The following is a 26878-nucleotide window of genomic DNA, read 5'->3' as shown; positions in this document are numbered from 1 at the left end:
TGATGGGTCCATCATTCTGTGGTGCACCTCTCCTTTGTCATGTTCACAGTCTGATTGTCATCTCTTTTTACAATGACGTAATTCATTTAATGCCAGTGTCTGCTGCAAGAGTATAACCACTGAGTTTTATAGCATTTAGGTTGGTGATGAGAAGGTCCCGAATTGCATAAATCTTAAATAGTTATTGCTGTTGATTTTACATATGTGTGTGTATCTTTTGTATGTTTATATTTGATTGCTTGTTTTCTTCAGATATAGAGACCAGGTTTGAAGTAAATGAAAGGACTAGAAGCATGGGAATTTTTGTGGAAATAGCTGACCTGCAAAGATTCATGAGTGATGATGGGCCCTGTGACTTCAATTTGAGAGAAATCCATGAATCTAATATGAAGATAGCTAGAAATCCAAGGAGTAACTATGAATTTGATGAAAGTGGAAGGAGATTTAGACAGTCTTCAATCCTAAACCTCTTTCATAAAATGACTTCAATGGATGACTGTTTTCAAGATAGTGAATATAGCAAATGCTTTACTGAACATGTAGGGATTTTTCAGTCCCCTGAGAAGCCTGCTGAAATGCCAGTGTATCCAGGTGATCAATGGGAAATGACTTTCAGCTGGAGTTCAGACCTCATTAGTCATCAGAAAAATGATACTGGACAAATGCTTTCTGAAAATAATAAAGGGAGGAGCTCTAGACTCTTTACTCATCAGCAAGTTCTCATTAGAAAAGAACCTTCTGAATATAATGAATGTGAAGCAACCTCATCCCATCACTTATCTCTTCCTTACCATCCTAGATTTCACCCTGGAATGGAAAGATATGATTGTACTCAGTATGGGAAGGCCTTTGTTTGGCACCCAGATCTTGATAGACCTCAGAAGAATCATGCTGGAGAAAAGTTTTATAAATGTAACGAATGTGGAAAAGCTTTTGCAGAAACCTCAAGGCTTTCTGCACATCAAAGAATCCACGCTGGAGAGAAACCTTTTGAATGTAATCAGTGTGGAAAAGCTTTCACACAGAGCTTCAATCTAACTGCACATCAGAGAATTCACACTGGAGAAAAACCTTTTGAATGTAATCAGTGTGGAAAGACTTTTAGATGCAGCTCGCATCTTGCTACACATCAGAGAATCCATACTGGAGAGAAACCTTTTACATGTAATCAATGTGGGAAAGCTTTTACCCAGAGGGCCCATCTTGCTAGACACCAGAAAATCCACACTGGAGAAAAACCTTATGAGTGTAATCAATGTGGAAAAGCTTTAAGGTTCAGCTCTAGTCTTGCTGCCCATCAGAGAATCCACACTGGAGAGAAGCCTTTTGAATGTAGTCAATGTGGAAAAGGTTTCACACAGAGCTTCAATCTGGCTGCACATCAAAGAATCCACAATGGAGAGAAACGGTATGGATGTAATCAGTGTGGAAAAGCTTTCACAAAGAGTTCAAATCTAGCTGCTCATCAGAGGATCCACACTGGAGAAAAACCTTTTGAATGTATTCAGTGTGGAAAAGCTTTCATATTCCGCTACAGTCTTGCTGCACATCAGAGAATCCACACTGGAGAGAAGCCTTTTGAATGTAATCAGTGTGGAAAGGCTTTCACACAGAAGGCCCATCTTACTGCACATCACAAAATCCATACTGGAGAGAAACCATATGAATGTAATTTATGTGGAAAGGCTTTCAGATTCAGCTCCCATCTTGCTTTACATAAGAGAATTCACAATGGGGAGAAACACTAGTGAAATAATTAAAGTGGAAAGGGTGTCAGAGAGAACTCCAGTATTATTGGTTATCCAAAAATCGACACTGAAGAGAACACTTACGAATGTTATCAATGTGGAATAATTTCACACTGAGCTACAAATGTTCTAAATAGCTGAGATTCCACCCTGGAGAAAAACCTCAAGAATGTCATGAACATGGCTGAGCATGTTTAATAGAAGAGGTTCCATACTTGAGAAAAATCTTTTGCATATTATGGGAGGTAATGCCATCAAGCCACAATCATCTCTTATTTCCCATCTCAGAATTCATATTAGATAGAAATCTGATCATTGTCATGAATAAGTAAAGACATTTAATGAACTTGAGCATTAGAAAAATCAATCTGAGAAGCAGTTCTTATGGACTCAGTGTGGGTAGGCTTTCAGTTAGAGATCATCTCTTACTTTCTATCAGAGCAGTCATTGTGGAGGGAAGCTTTACAAATGTGCTCATGGAAAAGCTGTATTTTTCTCTGGAGGAGGGTGATCATTAGACAACCTTATTCCTACTGTAATGAAATTGGATAAAGACAATGGAAGGGCTTTCCCTAGAGCTCATATTTGGCTGTACTTTGGAGAAATCATACTAGACATAAAATTATGGAATCTATAACAAGGGGAGGCCTCTTTCTGCAGCACTGACTTCACTGGATCTCCTATGCATAAAACCCTTTAAATGTAATGCATTTTTTCACTGAAATCCTAACATCTGTCATCACTCCTCAGTATTTCATGGCCTTTATATACAACCATTTCTTCAGTCATTCCCCAGTGAATTGGTACTTTGTATTCTCTTGTTTGCTAGCACAAAAAGTCCTTGTGTAAATGTTTGTGTACATTAATTTCTTTTTATTAACTCTCTTATTTTTCCAATTATGTAAAGATGGTTTTCAACATTCATTTTTGTAAAATTTTCTCCCTCCCCACTCTATGACAGCAAATTATCTGATATAGGTTATACATGAACTATCATGTTAAACATATTTCCATATTAATCATGCTGCAAAAAAGGAATCAGAACCCAAAGGAAAAGCCACAAGAAAGAAAAAAACAAAAAACACTTTAAAAAGTGAAAAAGTGTGCTTTGAGCTACATTCAGACTCCCAAGGTTCTTTCTCTGGAAGTGGATGAAATTTTACAACACAAGTCTTTTGGAATTGTCTTTGATCACTGCATTGCTACAAAGATGATGATCACACAGTTTTGCTATTCCTATTGTACATTAAATCTTTTTAATGATTCCTTTAGGCCTGTTTGGCACAGTGGATGAAGTACTGTGTTTTGAACTCACAATGGCTGAATTCCAGTTCAGTTTCTGGCACTTCCTAGCTGTAGGTCTCTGGGCAAGTCATGTAACTTAATCCTGCCTGAGTTTGCCCGATTAAAGAATGAGAATAATGGCATCTACTTTTCAGGAGGAAGGTGAGGATTACATTCAACAACATTTGTAAAATGCCTTGCAAACATTTAATTATTAGTCTTATAGTAAAGTCACTACACTAAGACATATGGACAGTTTAATCACATTTCATTCAAATTGATATTCAGAACAGTGTTAGAGGAACCCATTACTTGTAATGAGTTTAAAATCAGAAAAAAACTTGAGTTTGAATCCTAACTCAAACACTCCCTAGTTGTATAAGTCTGGGCAAGGAACAATCTCTTTGTGCCTCACTTTATTCATTTCTAAAATGAGGAAGACGTGCTCAGTGGCTTTGATGGTCCATTCCAACTCTAAATATGTATTCTCATCAACAAGATGTTCATATGTTTCTTTCCCATAGCTTCTCCCTATTTTCAGGAGGGAGGCCTAGCAGGATCAAAACTGCAATCAAACCAGACTACTTAGAAATGCAGGTTTTGAGAAACTGAACAAATCAAGCCTGTAATATCCAAAATGAAATAAGTACAGTAACCTTTTGTTCACTTAATCCAAAGACCTCTCTTTGCCAATACCTACTAAGCACCACAAAATGATGAAAATACTGCAAAATAGGCAGAGAACAGACATAGACCACTGTAGATAGTGATCACATTGTTGACCTAGATTAACTTCTGATGAATACATGACTTAGAAAAGGTTGCCTCAAAGAAATTACAGGAATCTTGAGGGAAACACATTCATAGGTAGTAGAAGAGCTCATCTCCACACAAGGGATAGAAAGGATCACAAAAAAGTTAAAAGGACAATTTTCATCACATAAAAATCCAACAATGCTCTAAAATTTAAGGGGAAGCAATTAACTGGGAAACATATTTGCCCCAAATTATTGTCATAAAGATCTCGGGTCTGAGATCTATAAAAAGCAGATACTTGTTCTGTATAAGCATGAAGAATGACTAAAGCTATGAAAAGCTAGTTTCAGAGATTATAAGGAAGAAAAAATTCCTCATCAATAATCAGTATTCTGAAACACTAATATTTAGAAAGACTTTCAGATTGGTCAAGGTGCTAAGAAAAATGAGCATCACCAGTATTATAGGAATTGTTTTCCTTCATTGTGTATTTGATACAAGTTTTGATTTTTTTTTCTTTTTTGCCTCACAGGTAGGGGAGAAAATAAATTCATAAAAGGGATTGTTGAATCCATGAGATCTCATGAGACCATTGAGAGCATATAGAAAGAGAAAAATAGAAGTCCCCGAAATTCTTTGGGAAACTCCTCAATTAGGAAGTTGGAAATCGATGATGATTCTACCAAATAGGACCAGTGAGATAGAAAGTCTGTCAACAAAGGAAGATCAGACAGCCAAAGGTGAGGGGTAGGGTGGCAAATTGTCTAGCAGTGTCCAGATCAGAAGATATTCTATTTTCTGGTCTATGTTCTCCCATTTTGTTGATCAAAAGGTACCAGAGGTCCCTCCAAAGACCTAGAATCGTGAAATTTTTGTTCAGAAAGTGCCTAGTACCATTTTTGGGAGAATTGCTCCAAAGAAGGGTTGAGCTCCTCATTGATGCTTCTCCAATCTCCTTACTCCACTGATTTCTTCCATCTCTCCCCATCCCTTAACCCCCCATCCCATCCCTCTCTGACTTCAGTTCCTGGCAGTCAGGAGAAAAAAATTATACTCTCCTATTTTGGGCCACCATCAGCCTCCATAGTAGCCTTTCTTTTTCAGGCTTCACACTGGCCTCCTCCCTCTTCTGTCACACTTTATGTTTAGTGCCACAACCCTGGCTGTCTTTGTATCCAAGGTGCTGCCTGGCTTCCCTGTGCCTCAGAATGCCTAGCAATCATCTTTGTTCAACTAAGAAGCTGCTTCCACTGAGAGGTCTCTCATGATTACTTAGTCAAATCACTATGGTTTTCTTTGATTGACCAACAGTGGGTCTCAAGGTAAGCCCACCACATCTTTAGTTGGGCCCTGATTGGTTCAGAGTGAATGTAAATAGCCATTGTTTCTGTTTTGGTCTGAAACCCCGAAGGTCTTTCCCTCCCAGATGGATTTTTTTTTTTGAAAATGGTCATTCTTGACTACTTTCCCCTCATCTCTTTCCCTAAACTTAATGACTAAATGGATATTGCCTCAATCAAAATATGACCTGAGAAGGACCTGGCTTTAAAAGGCCACAGTCTCCCACCATTTCTCCAGTCATCCTGATTTATACCTGTCCACTGGACTCAGCTCCCAAGGAGGTCCCCCCACTTAAATCTAGCTGACTTGCCCATCATGGCATCATCTCTTAATGCCATGGTCTTCATCAGGAACAAGGGACAAAAATAAAACACCTTCTAACTGCCAGGTCCTGGGTTAAGACCTGGGGATTAAAATGCAAAAGAAAAAAGACTGTTCTGTTTTCAAGAAATTTTCACTTTTAAGGGGAAGATAAAATCCAAAAGGAAGAAATGAGCAGCTAGGTGGCTCAAAGGATGAAGTACTGGTTCTGGAGTCAGAAGAACCTGAGTTCAAATCCCATCTCAGATACCTAATACTTGCTTAGCTATGTGACCTTAGGCAAGTCACTTAACCCCATTGCCTTGCAAAAATAAAAGGAAAAAAACAAAAGGAAGAGATTTGGGAAGAAAACTCTAGTCACTGGGACAGGGGGCAAAGGCCATCAAAAGTTCCAAAGTAGTGTTGCCAGGTGCAAACTGGAGAGATGTGGGAGCTGAACCCTCTTTATGTGGAGATTTGGAGTGCGTGACCTCATCCCATGGTAGTGAAAAAAGAATGTGGGAAGGTGGAGAAGGAAAGAGATGTAGAAAAGCTGAAAAGAGTAAGTTAAGGATTCACTAGTTACATCAGTTATCCTTTCCAATCACAATTTCCTCCATTACAGTTTCAATACATAACAGGTCAGCCTAAGAAATTAAATGGGAATATTGGAGGAGCTTTGTAGAAACTGCAGACAATATTCAAAGACCAGCCAGCAACAGAGTCTTTGTTCCAATACTTAAGCCACATTTTAAGGTACTGTAAACATCTAATAAAAGAAAATGAATAAATTCAGACTTCCCTGGTACAAAGGAAAAGCCAAAAATTTTAGTCACATTTTCCAAATTCTAGGGTAATGCATCTCTAACCATTTTGATGTAGAGAGGATAACTATGAAGTCAGTTAAAGCATGACCTTCCCATAGTGACAGTTCACACTATGAATAAATGGAATGCAAAAAAAAGAATAATGACTCAGTGGATGCCATGAAAAGGAAAAGGCTTTTTTTAATTCTTAGGAATCTAAAAAATTAGAAAAAAGTAATAAATCCTTGAATTGCTCAGAAGTCCAATAATAAATCTCAAAGTGAAATATATATTGTAGACAGACTACATATCAGATGTTTTTAACAAATTAAAATGACAAAAAAAGTGAAAAGAGATTTTTATGTTCAAGAAAGAGAATTGATCCAGAATAATAGAAATTCTAAAAAATGATTCATATCATTCTGCTCAAAACAGAACATCAAATGCCAGGTCCTTTGGCCAAATATATGTTCTACATGTAGCAGGGTTGAAAAATAGATGACCCTCCTCTTCCAAATGTCAAAGTATTTGCAGAAGTGTCCCTTCTCTTGTATCTTATCCAACAATCTGCCTCTTGACTTACTCTCTTTACTTCAGATCTCAGTCTTCTGGTGTTCTCACAGCATTTTTCATAATGTTTTTTCATGAATTAACTGTCAAGTCTTTTCTATGCATTTGCTCCATCTCCATCACCAAATGATTAAAATACTACATTTTAATGAATAACTCATATTTCTCTATAAATATATCAAAATGAATGTGTATTCATGTAGATATAGATATACACAAATATAACATTCATTTGTAACCCATCAAAATATGAGTGCTATATGTGAGGTATTTTATAAAGGATACAGTGATGAAAGGGAAATTTAGACTAGTATAAAGGAACTAACATACATGCACCCGCATGCATACAAATATTTGCACCCATGAATGAGCACATACAATGAAGGAAACAGGAGGATGGGACTCCCCATTGATTATTTTAGACCCTTTAAAGAATTCTTTGTTGGGCAGCTAGGTGGCACAGTGGATAAAGCACTAGCCCTGGAGTCAGGAGTACCTGGGTTCAAATCCAGTCTCAGACACTTAATAATTACCTAGCTGTGTAGCCTTGGACAAGCCACTTAACCCCATTTACCTTGCAAAAACCTTAAAAAAAAAAGAATTCTTTGTTATTGCATTTGTCACTTGCATGAATAAGTCAAGGAGAACTGAGTGTGAATAGGGCCTATTTTTAATTAACCAAATTCATAGGGTGAGGAAATTAATCATGTCCTATATGATGAAATCATTCCCTAGGAAACTTGTTTTCAACTACATAAAAGGAAAAAGTTATTTCAGATCCAAGTTAAGAAATTGGAGGGTGTCACACAGAGCTGAGTCTAAAGGGAATCATGAAAAAGTGATTGAGAAGGTAGAACTGAGCCATGGCAGAGGATGATTTTGAATTTAGTTACTTTGTGTTTGAATCTCAACTACAGCTAGGTTGGTATGGAAAGGAAGTTTCTTAGTGCACAATTGCTCAACTGGTTTGCCTTTTAAGCCTAAAACGATGGTGACTTGTTTTCTTGACTTACAGTTTGCCAGGGTCATAGCTATCTCCAAACTCCACTTCAAAATGGAGTAAAGGACACAACAAAAGGAAGTCACAGCAGGGTGATGTACTCTCAGTTTCATGCAAAATCCAAGTGATAGTTACAAGGACTCTTCTACCTCTAGGACCCTCAGCAACTCATCCTCCTCTGATGCCAAAATACCTGGAAAGAATCTTTACTAAGAGACAGACTTTGGTGATGTGTGCTTTACTAAGAGACTGACTTTGGTGATCTGTGCTTTACTAAGAGACTGACTTTGGTGATCTGTGCTTTACTAAGAGACTGACTTTGGTGATGTGTGCTTCTCACCAGGAGCATTGGTTCTGATTAGTAAGTCTTTCAAGATATCCTCTTCACCACATAATGAGCAGACTGAAACAGTTATAGAATGCCTACACATAACCATATTACCCTATGTATAAGATGCACTTTTTTAAAAAAAAATTTGGGGTCTAAAAACTGGGAGCTTCTTATACAGTGCTTGTAGATTTTTTTTTACTTGCATTTCCTGCTTTGGGGGGCTTGCTGTCTTTGTGCTCATTATTTCACATTTATGGCTCAGAAAAGCTTTTCATACAGTGCTGAATTCAAGTTCAAAGTATGAATTTAAATCGTACTGCTGAATGTCAGTTTACTCCTGAGAAAACAATCTGAGAAGATTGGGGAAAAAGGGGAAGAAGAAACCTTACTTAAAATGCTCCAGTAGAAGAAGGCCCATGAGAGGCAAGTCAGCAAACTGGCCTAATTTAAGGAATTGAAGAGATGGATTGTAGACCCAAGGGCAATTGGAATTCCTGTGTCCACAAAGATGGTTCAGCTTGAGGCCAGAAGAATTGCTGATGAAAAAGAAGTGACCGAATTCCAGGGAGGACGAAATTGGTGCTTCAGGTTCATGAAGTGGAATGGACTAAGCATGTGTCCATGCACCAGACTTGCCCAGAGAGTGCTTGCAGACAACCAGAGACAGGATCAGACAGGACAGCAGTCAGAACTTCTAAGACGTGATTCATCATCAAACACAGATGAGGACAAGCTAATGGATGGAAGTTTTGACAGTGATGAGGAGTTGTATGAATTTTATAATGAATAAAACTTGAGTTCAATAACTTCATGTAATACTTTTTTTTCAAATTTCGGGCCCCCAAATTAAGGTGCATCTTATACATGGGGAAATATAGCACTCAATTGCAGCAAGGTATTTGCTTCCATAATCCATCATCATGGATTTTCCAGAACCAAACTCTCAACCTCTTCTATGTTCAGCATTGAATCCTCTCCCACTGATTTGTGTTTTGGAGCCTCTAAAGATGGACCAGATATTAATCAATATTAATAAATACAACTCTCGGCTAAGAAAAAAAAACAAAAGTAAGCTTATCACAACTCCAATTTCATTCCAGAATTATCATAAAGAAATAATGGTATGACACTTGATCTTAAGACCTTCATCAATGGTGGCATTTTACTAGAAAGTCTTGCTGTTGTTAGGACACACAGGAGATTCAATGAAAAATAGTCAAATACTTACACCACTTTGCGCCTATAGACCTTGAAGCAAGTTGTCCACACACCAGGTACCTCCTCATGTCATCTTCCCTCCTCCCACTTTCCAACTTCTTTTTGCATCTTCTCTTCATCTTCTAGATTGTAAACTCCTGGAGGGCAGGGACTGTCTTCATATATATATATATGTCTGTGTGTGTGTGTGTGTGTGCGTGTGTACTCAGCACTTAGCACAGTGTCAGATACAAAGTAGGCACTTACTGTTTATTAAAGTGAATTAACTGATAGTAGAGAAAACAGCTAACCCTCTATTTACAAAATAGTCTCAGAGACAAGTGAGGGACCTGCAAAGATTATTCACTACAAACACTTCTTGCAAGAGATGAAGTATTTAGATTCTCTGAAAAATAAGTTGAGATTGATGGACATTCATTTTGGTAGACTCCAAGTCAACTAAACAGCCGACCAATCATACAAATTCCTCCTGGCCCAGACAATAATTCATAAATGCATATTTTTAATCAAGAAGACCTTACATAATACACCTCAAGAACTAATAACACTGTGAAGTGGCCCAGATCCTAGACAAGTTTAAGTCTAGGAAGTTCTGGTGAGGTTTAAAATCAACTCGCACTGATATAGGGACAAGTGGGTCAACAGATCACAGGAATAAAGAGATTTCTGACAATGATCAGATTGATTTACAATATCCCACAAAGAAGCCGAGAAAATAGTAGCAAGTGTAGCCCTTAGAAAATATAAATGCATACTCACTTTTATTGTTATTGGAACTGTAATAACTTTCACTTTTGCCCTGTGGGTGGACACAGAACTGAATTAGATTTAATTGATCAAGACCATTGTGGAGTCATCATAAGGTCATGGTTCAGACAAGAGTTTAGAAAAGAAACCTTAATCCATGTTGCAGGTCTTTTAAGTTGAGTTGTGAATCTTAATGTCTTCCACAGAACCCCACTGTCCCTAGCCAGTAATTCAGTCTGTTCTCCACTCCCCCTTCTATATCAGCTAATGACTTTGGAGGATTATACTGTTCCAGTCACCCAGGTTCCAAACCTGGTGCCATCTTTAATTCTTCACTTTCATACCCTTCCATATCCAGTACGTTGCCAAGAGTTGTCTATTTTACTTTTGTAAATATATCGCAAATCTTCTAACCTGCTGAGCCCTGAAGTAGGTTTTCATTCCTTCATGTCTGAACTTTCCCAGTAGCTGCCAGGGGAGATTCCCTGGCCCCTCTACACTCCAGCTCATTCTCTACTCAGCTGTTGAAGTAATCTTCCAAAGCACAAATACAATGAGTAGAACCTTTCATCCCAACTCCAATTCAGTAAATTCCAGATGACCTCTCTGTCATCTCCAGGATCAATTATAAAATTCTGTTTTGCTATTAAAGCTGTTTAAAAATCTTGCTCCCCCCACAAAAAAATCACATTTCCAGTCTTTTTGCTTAACCTTACATTCCTCAAATGCTCCATGACATATGGACACTGACCTTCTTGCTGTTGGACCCACAATGGCATTTTCATCTGCTTTTTCACCGACTGGAATTCTTTCATTCTTCACCTCTGGCTTCTCTGATTTCCTTTAAGATCAGACTAAAATCCTTTGATAAGAAACCTTTCCTAATACTTCTTGAATCCAGTGCATCTCTTCTGTTGATCATCTCCAATTTCTTTTGTATGTAGTTATTAAAGTTTTGTCCCTCCCTCCTCCCCCCAACTTATACTGTAAGATCTTTGAGGATAGAGGCTGTTTTTCCTTTCCTGGTATCACCACCAATGCTTTGCACATTTAATAAGCAGTAGCTCTACCTGAAAAATTCCTTCCTGACAAACATCATCTAACCAGACTTCCAGGAAAGTGGAGGAACTTAATTCTTTCTGCCATGACCCATCATATTTTGAGTTAGATATGAAAATATTCCTTTTTCTTTGGATTTTGTGTGTGCCTAGATCAGATCTCACTGCCTCTGTCCTATCTCTCCCATTTCTTCTCTCCTTTTTCACCTTCTACCTACTCCTCTGTCCAAGAGGGTCTACTTGGAAGCACAGGGTGGCATAATCTCATATTTCTGGACCTGCTTCTGATTGACAAATGGATTACATTGATCTTCTCTTAGGGCGGCTTGGTGGTGCAGTGGATAGAGTGCAGGACCTGGCTCATCTCATATGTTAGACACTTGTTAACTTGTGACAAGTCACTTTTACCTCAGTTTCTGTAAAATGAGCTGGAGAAGGAAATGGCAAACTGCTTCAGTTTCTCAGCCAAGAAAGCCCCAAATAGAGTTATGAATACCTGACATGAGTGATACAACTAACAAAGGGCAAATGATTTGCTGACATTCCAGTCAAAACCAGTTTGAGTTTGGGGATTGCAGTGTCAGTTATTTTTGTGACTGCTACAGTCAAAAATAAAGATCCTTACGGCAGACAGTCTGTTTTCTAATGGCCTTATTCACACTATTGCTATTGATCAGGATCCTTTTACTGCAAAGGAAGTTCTTGATTGTGCCTACTAGTACTGTACTAAATGGATTCTCATTTTTTTTCCTTGCTGCTGGAACCATGAAGGGGTACAATTGACTTTGAAAGCAACAGCTGCCTGATCACACCCTTGATTATCAAGGTTAGGTGTTCTATTTTCCTTAATCTATAATTTTGATAAACCATAGGTTAAGGAAAATAGAACTCTAAGGAAAGTAGAACTCTACTTCCACGGTTTCTTGGTTAGACCCTTCAAATTGATGGGTTTGGCAAGAATGACTTTCATTTGACCATCATCACAGTTGATCCTCTCCAGTCTTATTTTTAGTCAGTACTCTACAAGGACAGGGTGCTGGACACGTCACTTAACCCTGATAGCCTCACATCCAGGACCATCTCCAGTTTTCCTGATTTATATCTGGCCACTGGGCCCAGACATCTCTGGAGGATAAAGTGAGGCTGGTAATTTATCATATCACAGCACCCCTTCACTCAGATCCAATTCATATATATGTCATGGCATCACCTCCCTGATGTCACAATCTTCTTCAAGAACAAAGGACATAACATCAAAAAAAAAAAAAAAAAAAAAGCATGGCAAGGACATTTGGGACTGAATTTTCTTCCACTTAGGAAAATCTCTGTAAATTAGGGAAATCATTCAGGTCTTCTTTAATTGACAAGATTCCTGTCCCTTGTCAAAATGATTTGGACTAATCATTTAGAGAAAGTGCTTGGCAGATAAAAGAAAAGCTTTGCTTTGTACTTAGATAGGAAAAATAAAATTATTTATAATCAAGGTGGCAGGGAGTTTACTTTTAAAATTGGGGAACCTCCAGTCTCTTCTTTATGTCCCTTAATAAAAACAAGGGAAGTGTTCAGTCAATTCCCATGGAAGAATATAAAATGCTCTAGTCAAAAGTTAAGGTACTATATACCCCCCCCCCCATGGGACTCTATAGCAGGGGAAGGTTTGACTGGTGTTTTCGGCTGTAATGAAAGGATGGTGAGATGACTGAATTCTGGTATCAACTTAGGCATTATGATAGTTTGTGGTGAAAAAAAAAAAGCTTATGGTCTCTTAGTTATTCAGATCAATGACAATACTAGATATGGTCATTCATTCCATGGAAGTGAGTTTTCTGGTGCTGCTACTGATCATCAGACTTATTTTTTCCAAAAAAAAATGTTTAGGGGCAGCTAGGTGGTGCAGTGGATAGAGTACTGGCCCTGGAGTCAGGAGGATCTGAGTTCAGATCTAGCTTCAGACAATTAATAGTTACCTAGCTGTATGACCTTGGGCAAAGCACTTAACACTATTGCCTTGCAAAACAAAAGGCAAATGTGGTCTTAGGCCACAAGAGAAGGTATGACTATCCTCCTATCCTCAATGATGCCTTCTTTTGTTTTTTTGATCTTTTATTGTCTTCCCCTCCTCAGCCTAGTAAGTGACAAAGTCTCATTATAACTCAATTGTATCTGAAGGTATATGCAACAAATCACTCTGATTTTAGACTGCATTGAGAATGCTTTGATATCCAACCCAAGGGAGGCAGTCATGTGGCAGTGAGAGTGTATGGTAACATACCACATAGTAAATGGTTCATTGGCAATGGAGAGAGCCTTGAGAGGGGATTGACCAAAATAAGGAAGTGCATCTAGCTCATATCATATGAGGACTAAAGGAAACTACAGGAAAATTACGACAGACAGAATAGCTCATTGTCAGAGTTAAAAGAATCCTCAGTGACCATTGAGTTCAGCCCAAACCTGAGCATGAATGCCTCCCACAACATTCCCAGAAATTGGTCATCAATCTTTGCTCAAAGTTTCCATTGAAAGGGAACTCACTGTCAACTCCTTTTGGATAGTTTCAATTCTAGCAAGTTTGATCTTACTTCATTTTCTCTCTGAAATTTCCATGATTGGCTGAACCCATAGCTCAAGATACTGGAAGACCCTTTGTCTCACCTCTTCTTCAGAATAAACATGTTCAGTTCCTCTATTTGATCGATATATGTAGGTCAAGACGTTGCGACTCATACGCACATTGGTCATACTGCATTGGAAACTTTCATTTAAATAATTATAAGGGTGATCAATCGTCTATGTCTATCTCAAGCCATTTAAAATAATTATCTTTGTTATTAGGCAAGAACAATTCTTGGTTGAATAGAGGAATCAGAATGATTGTCAACCAGGCCTTTGTACTTCTTCCAAACAAACAAAATCTTCTTATGCAAGACCTCCCTTCCACTCATAGATTGGAATTGTAAGGGTCTGGAAATGTAGAGTAAGATATGGAGTCATAGAAAGTTGGAAGTCCTTAGCAGTCCAGAGGCAGCTGCAAAGGAAGGCAGAGAAAGGGAGGCTGGAGAAGAGACTAAAGGCCTCCAGGTGCCTCAGTATGAGGTCTCAGGTAAAATACCTTAGGTTAAACTTATCTACTTAAATATGAGGGAACTCTACTAGTCCCTGCCAAAAAAAAAAAAAAGGATTTTTCTTGCCTTAGTTGTCTTTCCTGATGCCTGTCTATTCCACAGGTCCCATAAAATAATTAAAGCTTCATAACTCAAACACTTCTAACAACTCAATCTGTTGTAAAATACAAAGAATATTGCAGTTTCCATTGCAAATATAAATTGCACAGATTAATAAATGAGGAACTAGACTACTTAAATAACTATCAAAGAAAAAAAAATGAACAAGCCATAAATGAGCTCCCTAAGGAAAAAAATCCAAGACCAAATGAATATACAAATGAATACTACCTTCTATTTAGAGAACAATTCATTCCATTATTTTTAAACTTTGAAAAAAAAGTAAATGACTCCTATCAGATTCCTTCTATGACAAATATGATTTTGATACCTAAACTAGAAAGAACAAAAACACAGAAAGAAAATTATAGAATTAATAAATATCAATGCAAAAATTCAATTAAAACAAAGAGATTACAGCAAAATACCACAAATATTATACTTTGACCAGTTGAGATTTATAGCAGGAACACAGGTTTGGTTCACTATTAGGAAAACTACCAGCATGATTAAGCATATCAATAAAAAACCCCAACAAAAACCATATGGTTATATCAATAGATGCAAACCCTTTTGAAGAAATCTAATAACCATTCCTATTTAAAAAAAACACTAGAAAGAATAGGAATTAAATGGAGCTTTGCTAAAATGATACATTTTAAATGTATTTAAAATCAAGAGAAGCATTTTTCTATGAAGTGAATAAATTTATTTTGTCGTTCAGTTAAGTTTGATTCTTCATGACTCTATTTGAGGTTTTCTTGGCAAACATACTGGAGCAGTTTGCCATATTTTTCTCCAGCTTATTTCACATATGAGAACTAAGGCGAACAGTTAAGTGACCTGCTCAGGGCCATGAAATGGCTAAGTGTCTGAGACCAGATTTGAACTCATGAGATGAATCTTCTTGACTCCAGGGCCAGCACTATTTACCGTGTCACCGAGTTGTCCAGTTTTTGTTATTGTTGTTCAGTTGTGTCTCACTCTTCGTGATCCCATTTGTATTTTCTTGGCAAAGAAATTGTAGGGGTTTACCATTTCCTTTTCCAGATCATTTTAAAGATCAGGAAAGTGAGGCAAACAAGATCCAGGGTTACAGCTACTAAGTATCTGAAGCTAGATTTGAGTTCAGAAAGATGAGTTTTCTTGCCACCTAATTTCCTTAATAAGAAATATTGTCCATAAAATTTGGGAAAAGTAAGGGAGTCCATTGTCTTCATTATTGTTCAATAATGTACTAGAAATCTTCATTTTAAGGGTGGCTAGGTGGCTCAATGGATAGAGCACTGGCCCTGGAGTCAGGAGTACCTGAGTTCAAATCCAGGCTCAGACACTTAATAATGACCTAGCTGTGTGGCCTTGGGCAAGCCACTTAACCCCATTTGCCTTGCAAAAAAAACCAAAACAAAACAAACTAAAAAAAAAAAACTAGGCTAAATAAGAGTGCTGAGGTATCTATCATCCACTGGGTTGTGGGCCCAATTTACATTGTTATTTTTACATCTTGAGATATATCCTGGACTGTCCTGTGACATTAACCATACTGTATGATTTGTACTCTTAAATATATTTTTATTTGTTTTAGGAATTTTTAAAAAATGCATTATGTTCCTCTTCCAGTGTTTCTTGAGTTAAAATAATATTATCATCATGGAAGACAACGATTAGAAAATGTTTTAGGTTTTGCTAACTGTGATCGTGTCAACAATCAATCAATAACAGTTTAGTAAGCATTTCCTATATGCTAAGCACTGTGCTAATCATTGAGGATACAAAACCAAAATAGAACCTAAGTTCAAGAAATTTGAGAGTCTAATGGGGGAAGTAAACACAAATGTAAGCAAAGCAAGCTCTAAACAGGATGATGTTTTTTATCCTTCATTCTCAAAGAAAACCATGACATCAGGGGAGGTGATGCCATGACAAGCAAGTGGATTGGATTTGAGTGGGGGGGGGGGTGTTATGCAAAGTCCCCAACTTCACTTTCTCCTCCAGAGCCACTGGGTCCAAATATGAATCAGGATGATGAAAGATAGTCCTGGATGCAAGGCAAACAAGGTTAAGTGATTCGCCCAAGGTCACATGGCCAGAATTGTCTGAGGCTGAATTTGAACTCCTATTCTCCTGATTCCAAGGCCAGTCTTTATCAATGGTGCCACAGAGCTGCCCCTTCTATACAAAATAAATAGGAAATAATTACCAGAGGGAAGGCACCAGAATTCAGAGGGGTTGGGAAAGGCTTCATGGAAAAGATGGGATTTCAATTGGTACTTAAAGGAAGCTGGGGAGGTCAGTGGGTAGAGTGGAACTTGGAGAGAATGGAGAATACCAGGCATGGGAAACAGCAGGAGAAAATGCCCAGAACTGAGAGACATGGAGAGTCTCGTTCATGGAACAGCCAGGAGGTCACTTTCACTCGATCAAAGAATTCATGTTGTAAGCAATATGAGAGGAGAAATACTGTTTTTAACTGTAAGCTGGATTCATGTTTGGTACAAAAGACTCAGCCTGTGGCCAGTTGCTATTGGACATTCTGAGTTCCTTTTCCCCTGGCATAACCAGATGATCTTTTGAATGTGGAGTTGAGAAGATATCGTACATGTTATCTATTCAACCTTATGAATTTTACTTTTTTGTCCTTTTCATTGGTTAATTTTAGAGTAATCATTTTCTTAATAAGTATCTGCTTATCTATAGAAATTGCATTTTTTTCTTTTTCAAATGACAACTATTTGGAAGAATTTCTTTTCCTTGAGTACATATAAGTTTCAAAAATCTGGAGTCGATCGGGTCAGAGGTGGAGAAAATGAATGTGAATTCAAAATTTAAATAAAAAAAGCTGAAACACATACGATCAAGTTCCCTAATAGTCAGCAACTTGATTGATTTACGATTGAAAAAGATATGAAAAATGACTAACATGAGGAAAACCAGAGGGAACCAGGACAGATTTGAAATGCCATATTGAATTTGTTAATATCTCAAAAAGAAAATCAAGCAATAAATAATAGAAGTTATTTCATTTAGAATCCTCTTTTTCTGATTAGATATATATGTACATAAAAGTATACATATCTATAAAAAATACTAATTATATTTTCTATCCTTTTCAATAGTAAAGTTGATATTATTGCATTTTATAGTCCTTAAGTGACTCATATTCTAGACTGAATTGGAATGAGTTAGAACTGACTCAGAACCACGGAGAATATCTACAGAGAAAAACCTAAGTAATCAGGGAAAGAGCCGTGGAGCACACTCATTATTTGATGATGATGATGATGATGATGATGATGATGATGATGATGTTTGCCCTTCATTCTTGAAACAAAAATGTAACATCAGGAAGGTGATGATGCTATGACAAGCATATGAATTAAATTTGTGTGTGGCGGTGGGGGCGGGGTGCTGTGCTAAGTCACCAGCCTCACTTTCTTTTGCAGAACCATTTGGGTCCAGTGGCCAGATGGGAATTAGGACAACTGGAGATGGCCCTGGATGTGAGGCAATCAGGGTTAAGTGACTTGCCCAAGGTCACACAGTTAGTCTGAGGCAAGTGTCTCTATTCACTGCACCACCTATCTGAACATTAGCAGAATAAAGACTCATTGCTAAAGACTGAGTAGTGATCTAGGTAAAAAGTCAAAAGGAAAGATTGTCCAGAAATTCAGAATGCAGGAAAAAGATTTGGCAATTGAAATTCCATCTTTTCCATGAAGTCTTTCCCAATCCCTCTGAATTCTGGTATCTTCCCTCCGTTAATTATTTCCTATTTATTCTGTATAGAAGGGGCAGCTATGTGGTGCAGTAGATAGACACTGGACTTGAATCTGGAGGATGGGAGTTCGAATCCAGCTTCACACATTTACTAACTGTGACTTTGAGCAATTAGTTAGTTTAGAAAGAGCAGTTTTGGGGTGTCTAAGTGGCGCAGTGGATAGAGCACTGACCTTGGAGTCAGGAGTACCTGAGTTCAAATCCAGCCCCAGACACTTAATAATTACCTAGCTGTGTGGCCTTGGGCAAGCCACTTAACCCCATTGCCTTGCAAAAACTTAAAAAAAAAAAAAGAGCAGTTTCAGTTGGATGATGACATTGGAAGTTTTGTCAAAACACCAAATAGTGGGCAGCTACATGGAGTAATGGACAGAGCCCAAGTTCTGGAGTCAAGAGGTCCTGAGTTCAAATATGGTCTGAGACACTTAATAGCATATGACCCTGGGCAAGTCATTTAACCTTGATTGCCTCTAAATGTTTATTTAAAAATACTGAGATCAGACTAAATGAAGGAACTGAGTGGAGATGACTTCCTTCAAGTGTTTAGGAGGTGGAATGAGGAGAGAGATACAGGAAGATACTAAATGAAAGTTATTTAATGTTGGAGATTTGCACATGTTGGCGGTTGTAGGGAAGAAACAAATGGCAAGACTGTAAACTGAGATAAGGAAAGAACGATGCTAAACCTTGGAGATTGGATCCAGGCAGAGTATCAGAAGGAAGGACCTTCGCTGATGAAGGCAGGTGATTAGAAGGGTCCAGGTCTCCTTGAAACCCTTGGCCAAAGTGACATGGCCCTGCATATATGCCTAAGAATAAGAGGAGATACTCCCCCCCTCGCTTATGTAGCATTTGATTTCAAAGTTATTTTCCACAAACAACGGTCTCCCACATTGCAAATTCTCAGTTAGTAGGAGTGAGTAAAGAGAAATAGGAGTGAGTAAAAATATAGGAGTGAGCAAAGAGAGAAAAATAGAAGAGGACCAAGGGCTGAGCTTGGAGGAAAAATTAAGAGAGCAGTCTACAGGAAGGAGGAGGGAAGAAAAAGGGAAAAAGAACAATTTATTGAATATCCACTCTGCTGAGCTTTCTTATTTGATCCTTAAAACAAACCTGAGAAGGTGCTTTTATGATCTGCATTTTATAGGAAAATGAAACAGGCAGAAGTTGTCTAGGATCAGATTTGAACTAGATCTTTCTAACTCCCAGGGAAGTCACTCTATCCACTGAGTCGCCAGCAGAAACAAAAAAAAAAAAAGATGAGCCACCAAAGAAGAATGAGAAAAAAAGTAAAGGGAGTATAAGGCGATCATGCGGGAACAGGAGATACATCTAAACCTCTGAAATGAGCACAGGAGAGGACAGAGGTCTGGAAGTAGGGATGTTAGGTGATGAGAAGGCTCAATTGGAATGTCTCCAACCTCAAAGTAGGAGGAGGAGGAGGAGGAGGAGGAGGAGGAGGAGGAGGAGTATGGCTTCTGATGAAAGCAAGGCTGGGGAAATGAAGGAGGAATATGAGTTAAATAAAATAGGGATGTCCAGAAGTGGGAATGGGAAGTTTTCCATGTACTAATGACAGTTCAACACCATAAATATTTAGGATGTGTAATCATCATTATTCTTGGACTTTATACCAAGACCATGAGGACCTTTGGAAGAGGAGAGCAAGAATCAGATTGTGATGAATGGGAACAGCAGGTGATAGATGAGGAATTAGTGATGTCGATGAACCATTCTGATAGACATCATAGTCAATTCTCACATTGAAGCAAGGGAAGTCAGTCTGAGGTGAAGTGGACTGTGAGATAATCCCCATCCTGGGAAAGGACATAATTATGAGAACCATGAAAATGTTAAGGGTGATTGAAGGAGTAGAGAGAGAGAAAAGATAAGGAATGTAGTCAGAGAGGGAATATGAGTTCAGATCTCAAATCTATTCATATCATTTCTTGGGCTGATTTCTGGGTACCACCTCTTGGGGAAGATATAGATAAACTGAAGCAAATCGAGAGGACCACCAAGAAGATGAAATACCTTGACCATGTCTGAAGAGGACTGTTCTGAAGAGATTGACCAGGTAAAATATGGCAGTCATTTTAAAGTACATCAAGGGGTGGCTAGGTTGCACAGTGGATAGAGCACTGGCCCTGGAGTCAAGAGTACCTGAGTTCAAATCCAGTCTCAGACACTTAATAATGACCTAGCTGTGTGGCCTTGGGCAAGCCACTTAACCCCATTGCCTTGCAAAAAATAACAAAGTATATCAAGAACTGAGTTATGGAAGCAGGCCTCTATTAGTTGTGTTTGGGATCTAAGAGTAGAACCAGTTGCAGTGAATGGAAGCTGTAAGGAAGTAAATTCAGATGTTATGTCAGAAAGCCAAAAACAAAAAAGTTCCTTATAGGTTTCCAAAAGGAGAATGGGTTGCCATGGGAGGTAGCAGATTCTCCTTCACTGAAATTCTTCCAACAGAGGCTGGAAATTCATACTGGTGGTTGTAGAGGGTTGATAATATTGGAACCTTATTCTAATTTGGGTTGAAGAGGTTTAGAAGGCTTCTGAACTCCTACAGAGGTAAAGAAGCTGGGATATAGGATAGAAAGAGACTTAAAGGGATGTATAGGATATGGTTAGGAGGATGGGGGAGAAGAAAAAGAAAGGAATTTTATAGGGTTGAGTAAACTAAGGAACAAGAGGGTGGGGGGAAGAAGGTAACAGGAACAGGGTAAAAGGAGAGAGACTGAAAAAAGAAAATAGTAAAAATAAGATGGAGGAAAATTCACAAATAGTAATTAGAATTTTGTCAAAGCTATAAGAATATGAGTCATATCCAAAAGGATATGAATAGGCAGTTTTGCAATGAAATTATAATTTATAATATATGAAAAGTGGCCTAAATCATTATTGATTAGAGAAATACACATTAAAATAACCTTGAGAGATCATTTTGCCAGGTTGAATAAGATGATAAAGGGGAAAGTGACAAATGTTGGAGATGTAAAGAAGTCAGGACACCAATTCATTGTTTGTGAAATTGTAAACTGATCACTCATTTCAGAGAGCAACTTGAAATTATGTCCAGAGAATTATTAAACCATCTATACCCTCTGACCCAGCAATACCACTACTTAGTCTATTTCCAAAGATAAACAAGTTAAAAGGAAAAGAACTTAAATGTTCTAAAACGCTTATAACAGCTCTCTTTGTGGTGGCAAAGAACTGGAAATTGCAGGGATGCCCATCAATTGGGAAATGACTGAGCAAGTTATGGTCTATGATTGTGATAGAATACTGTTGTGTTATAAGAAATGGCAAGCTCAGTGATTTTTAGGAAAAAACATGGAAAGACTTGCATGAAATAATGAAGAGTGAAAAGAGCCAAATCAAGAGAACACTTTATACAGTAACAGCAATATTATTTTAAGAATGATTTTATTTTATCTATTATAAATAGCCAAATTAACTATAAAGGACAGATGAAGAAAGACACTATCTGCATCCAAAGAAAAAAACTGATATAGAAGTGTGTATAGAATTATATATATATATATATATATATATATAATAAATAGAAGTATGTATAGAATATATAGAGAATAATAAATAGAAGTATGTATAGAATAATTTTACACATACATAACTATTTGTGTGTAATAGCAGTCATCTCTAGAATGAGGGGTAGGGAAGAGAAGAAAAAATTCATGATAATTTTGTTTTATATATGAAAGGAATAGCAAATTGTTCATGATAGATGTGCAGTTGCATGTCCAATCATCTTTTGATTGTGCTATATTACAGAAATATTTGTTTTATTGCATACTTTAAAATTTAAAATAATTTAATGCATAGATACTTTTCTAATCAAATTTATAAATTGGATTTCCTTGATAAGAAGAATTTCTGCTAATCACATGCAGAGACAAAATATGAATATGAATCCCACTTCTCTTCAATAACTGGGGATCAAACTATGGCACTGAAGAAGAAAGCAGAAAAAGCAAGTTTAGCTAAGATTGTAGGAAAAGCACATTGTAAGAAAGAAAACTGTGAAACACCATAAAATATTATTCACATGCATAATCTCTCCATATTAGAATGCAAAGTTTCTTCTCATTTAGTGATTTATTATCATTTGTGATTACCTTTTTATGTGTCTTTGAAATCCTATATTTTAAATTCAAATTATCATAAAGCTTTTTTTGTGTTTTACTATTATTTTAAAAGAGTAATCTTTGGAAATCCTCTATTTCATAAAAGATCCATTTTCCCCCTGAAGGATTTTACCGTTTTTCTGGGTGAGTCATTCTTGGCTGGAAGCCTATTAACTGCCTTCTGGAATATTGTGTTACAAGATATCCACTCCTTTATAGTGGTAGTTCCTAAATCATATGTATTCCTGACTGTGGCTTTTTGGTATTTGAATTATTTCTTTCTGACTACTTGCAGAATGTTTTCTTTGACCTGGAAGCTTTGGATTTTGATTATAATATTCCTGGGAGTTTTCATTTGGGAGCTTTTTTTCAGGAGGTGAACAATAGATTCTTTCTATTTCCACTTTGCCCTCTAGTCCTAAGAGATTTGAACAGAGTTCTTTTATGATTCTTGAAATAGCATCACTTTGCTATTTTTAAAATTTTTTTATTATAGTGCCCAAGAAGTTTAATGATTCTTCATTATTTTTCCTCATTCTGTTTTCCAAGTCTGTTGATGCTTTATATGAGATAATCTTATATGTTTTTCTTTTGTTTTCAACATTTTGATTTTTTTAATATTTTATGTTTTAATATTTCATGTCATCTCTTTGAGTCATTGACTTCAATTTTATCCAGTCTAATTTTCAGGAAGTTTGTTAGAACAGATGCTTTTTAACTTCTTGCATTGAGCTATTAATTCTCTTTCCAGTTCTCTTTTCATAGCTTTCATTTATTTCACATTTTACTTGTTCTTATTGCATCTATTTATTTATTTTTAAACTTTAGAAGATACATTTTATTTGTAAAATATATTTGAAAATATATATATTATATTCAAAGAACTGTTGAGGGCCAATAAATAAGATAAAAAAGATCCTGACAGAAAATAGATGATCGGGGGTGGGGGTGGCTAGGCAGCGCAATGGATAGAGCACTGGCCCTGGAGTCAAGAGTACCTGAGTTCAAATTCAACCTCAGACACTTAATAATGACCTAGCTGTGTAGCCTTGAGCAAGACACTTAACCCCATTTGCCTTGCAAAAACCTAAAAAAAAAAAGCAGAAAATAGATGATCTGATTTCTATTCCAATTTCTTTTTTTCTTTTTTTATTTTGTAATTATATAATTATCTTATTTGTTTTCCAATTAAATACAATGGTAGTTTTCTACCCACCATTTTTTGGTAAGGTTTTGAATTTTACAATTTTTCTCCCACCCTCCCTTCTCTTCCCCCAGCCCCCCCCAAAGAAGGCAGTCTGATCATCTTTACATTGTTTCCATGCTATACATTGATCAAAATTGAATGTGATGAGAGAAAAAAACATATCATTGAGGAAAAAATAAAATATTAAAGACAGAAAAATTATGTAGTACATAAGACAACTTTTTTTTTAATTGAAAGTAATAGACTTTGGTCTCTGTTTAAACTCCACAGTTCTTTCTCTGGGTGCAGATAGTATTCTCCAAATACCCCAGAATTGTCCCTGATTATTGCACTGATGGAATGAGTGAGTCCATTAAGGTTGATCATCACCCCATGTTCTTATTGTATTTATAAAACCATTTTCAACACTTAAAAAATATTGCTTCATGTCTTCAAAAGAATTGTCATTGAAATCTGTGCCCAAGCTATTTTATTCTTTGAGGGTTTTAGGTATCTTAGAGTCTTGACTTGTGTACAGAGCACCTTTAGTTTTTAACGCTGTAATGTTGTTTTTGTTGTTTGCTTATTTTTCCAGCCTACATGTTTTCTGCACATTTCTGTAGGGAAGGGTCTTAGGCGGTCATCTTGCTACTTTGTTGAGGACGTTGTCCAGGGGATATTGTTATTCCAAGATATTTTTATTCTAGGGCAGCTCAAACTAGGAAACTGAAAGCTTTCCATGCTCCCAAATTGGTTTGATCTTGTTCGAATTTTTTCACTCCCCACCAACCTTCCCTCATCTAAGTGTTACCAGGTTTTGATCTCTGCTTGGACCTGAACAAGAATAGGCTCAGGCACTGGAATAGATTGCAGTCATCTGGAAAGCTTTGTTGGTTCAGATAGATAAAATTGTAGACTTCCTTTTGGTCTTAGAACCTGCTCTTCTCCTGGCAAACCATTCTAGTATTTTTGTCAAGAAAATTCCAAATAGGGTCATAAAGAGTCAAACATGACTTGAATGACTGAACAGAACAAAGACAATTTTTAAGACAAAAGAAGTGTAAAAATTTGTAAACTGATCAATACTTTGTAAAAAATTGATGATATGTACATTGTACATCATTTTTGGAACTCCTACCTCTGAAAAGGCATGCAATGGCAGTATCTCCTCACTTTCAAATTCTTTCAAGTCATGCTTATTTCTGATAAATTTGCAATCTCTTCTTTTGATTTCTCTTTTCTGTTCTTTGCACTTACATTGTTATCATGCCAGAGTTCAAATCTAGCCTCAGACACTTGACTCTTACTAGCTGTGTGACCTTGGGCAAGTCATTTAACTCTGATTGCCCAGCATCCAGGGCCATCTCCAGTCATCCTAATCCAAATCTGGCCACTGGACCCAGATGGATCTGGAGGGGAATGTGAGACTGGTGACATTGTTCAGCCCCCCTCACTCAAACCCAATTCAAGTGTTTGTCACAGCATCAGAACAAAGGATGAAAATAACAACCATAGTCTATATTCTTATTTTGACTTTCCTTGGTTTACTCTGCATTAGTTCATGTAAGTTTTTCCTTGAGTTTCCAAATTTGTTACATTTGTCATGTCCTATAGCACAGTAATATTCCCCTGCTTTCATGTACCACAATTCATTTAGCCATTCCCAAATGAATCCATATTTATTCATTTCCAATGCTTTCTCACCAAAAAAGTGCTTCTAGATTGCATGAGTTGATGACTGAGTGAGATGAGAAGAACCAGAAAAACACTGTACCCCCTAACAGCAACATGGGGGTGAGGATCAACCTTGATGGACTCGCTCATTCCATTAGTGCAACAATCAGGGACAATTTTAGGATATCTGTGTTGGAGAATACCATCTGTATCCTGAGAAAGAGCTGTGGAGTTTAAACAAAGACCAAAGAGTATTACCTTCAATTTAAAAAAAAAAGGTTATCTTATGTACAACATAATTTTGTTATCTCTAATATTTTATTTCTTCCTCAAGGTTATGTTTTTTCTCTCAATACATTCAATTTTGATCAATGCATAGCATGGAAACAATGTAAAAATGATCAGACTGCCTTCTGTTGGGGGGGGGATGAAGGAGGGAAGGGAGGGTGGGGGAAAAATTATAAAATTCAAAACCTTACCAAAAAAGTGATAGGTAGAAATATAATTGGAAAACTAATTATATTATAAAAATGCTTCTACAAGAATTTTGGAATATATAAGATCTGTCTTCTTATCAATAGCATCTTGTGGTATAAGCTCAATTGCGAAATCTCTGGGTAAAAGAATGTAAACCTCTTTGGAATTTTATTTGCATAATTCTAAAATGCCTTCCAAAGTAGTTGTATTGACTCACAGCTACACCAGCAATGCATAAGTATGCATATTCTTCCAAAATCTCTCAAACATTGACTTTTGCTAATCTTTTGTTTATAATCTTTGCCAATTTGCAAGATGAGAGATGAAACCTCAGAGATATAATTCCCATTTATTCTATCCTTTGCAATTGCCTCTATCCCCTCTTTGGTTAAGAATACATTTCTTAGGGGGTAGCTAGATGGAGCAGTGAATAGAGCACCCATCCTGCAGACAGGAGAACCTGAGTTCAAACCCAAACTCAGACACTTAATAATTACCTAGCTGTGTGACTTTGGGCAAGTCACTTAACTCCATTGTCTTGCAAAAAAGTCAAAAATAAAAAATATATATTTCCTATCCATGACTGTGAGAAGTTATAATCTGTTGCCCTCATAAGTATTTTATGTATCTTTAATATTAAAGTCACATATTGTGACATATTGATCAAAATTTGATTTTTGCAAGACAGCTATCCAATTTTTTTTTCTGTTAGTGTCCATCAAATATGGAATTTTTAGGGGATAGAGCACCTGCCCTGGAGTCAGGAGTACCTGAATTCAAATCCAGCCTCAGACACTTCATAATTCCCTAGTGCTGTGGCCTTAGGCAAGCCATTTAACCCCATTGCCTTGCAAAAACCTAAAAAAAAAAATATGGAATTTTTTCCTAAGTAATCTGTGTTTTCCACAGTGTTTATCAGACACTGGGTTATTAGTTCCATTGTTTCTTATTCTTTCTTATATTGTCTGTTCCATTGATCTGCCTTTACAGTTTTGATAAAGATTATTTTTCAATGTCATCTGAACTCTAGGAAGATTTTACCCCCTTCATCCCTTTTGATCATTACCATTATTCTAGATATTTTACTTTTTAATGAATTTTATGATCAAATTCTATAAAGATGCTTATAATTTGATTGATAATGTATGAAAAGTGGAAATTCCATTTGGTATTATTGTCACTTCTATAAAATTGGCCTGCTCCAATCATGAATCCTGAATATTACTCTAT

General features: G+C 37.0%; 1 protein-coding gene across 5 annotated transcripts in view; it reads left to right on the top strand.

Moving 5' to 3' along the window:
• The window catches only part of LOC141511181 (uncharacterized), a 47139-nt gene extending 27863 nt beyond the window's left edge, over positions 1-19276 (top strand). For 3 of the 5 annotated variants that reach the window (XM_074220449.1, XM_074220436.1, XM_074220442.1), the window contains one exon: positions 253-19276. In XM_074220449.1, coding sequence (XP_074076550.1) covers positions 253-1748 — 1496 coding nt within the window. In that variant the 3' untranslated portion in view covers positions 1749-19276. The remainder of the gene's footprint in view (positions 1-252) is intronic. The other 2 variants (XR_012475287.1, XR_012475286.1) reach the window with 2 other exon arrangements.
• The last annotated feature ends 7602 nt before the right edge of the window (positions 19277-26878 follow it).

The sequence above is a fragment of the Macrotis lagotis genome, chromosome 1 (assembly GCF_037893015.1).
Source record: "Macrotis lagotis isolate mMagLag1 chromosome 1, bilby.v1.9.chrom.fasta, whole genome shotgun sequence".
NCBI lineage: Eukaryota > Metazoa > Chordata > Mammalia > Peramelemorphia > Peramelidae > Macrotis > Macrotis lagotis.
This window is presented reverse-complemented; position numbering and strand designations above follow the sequence as displayed.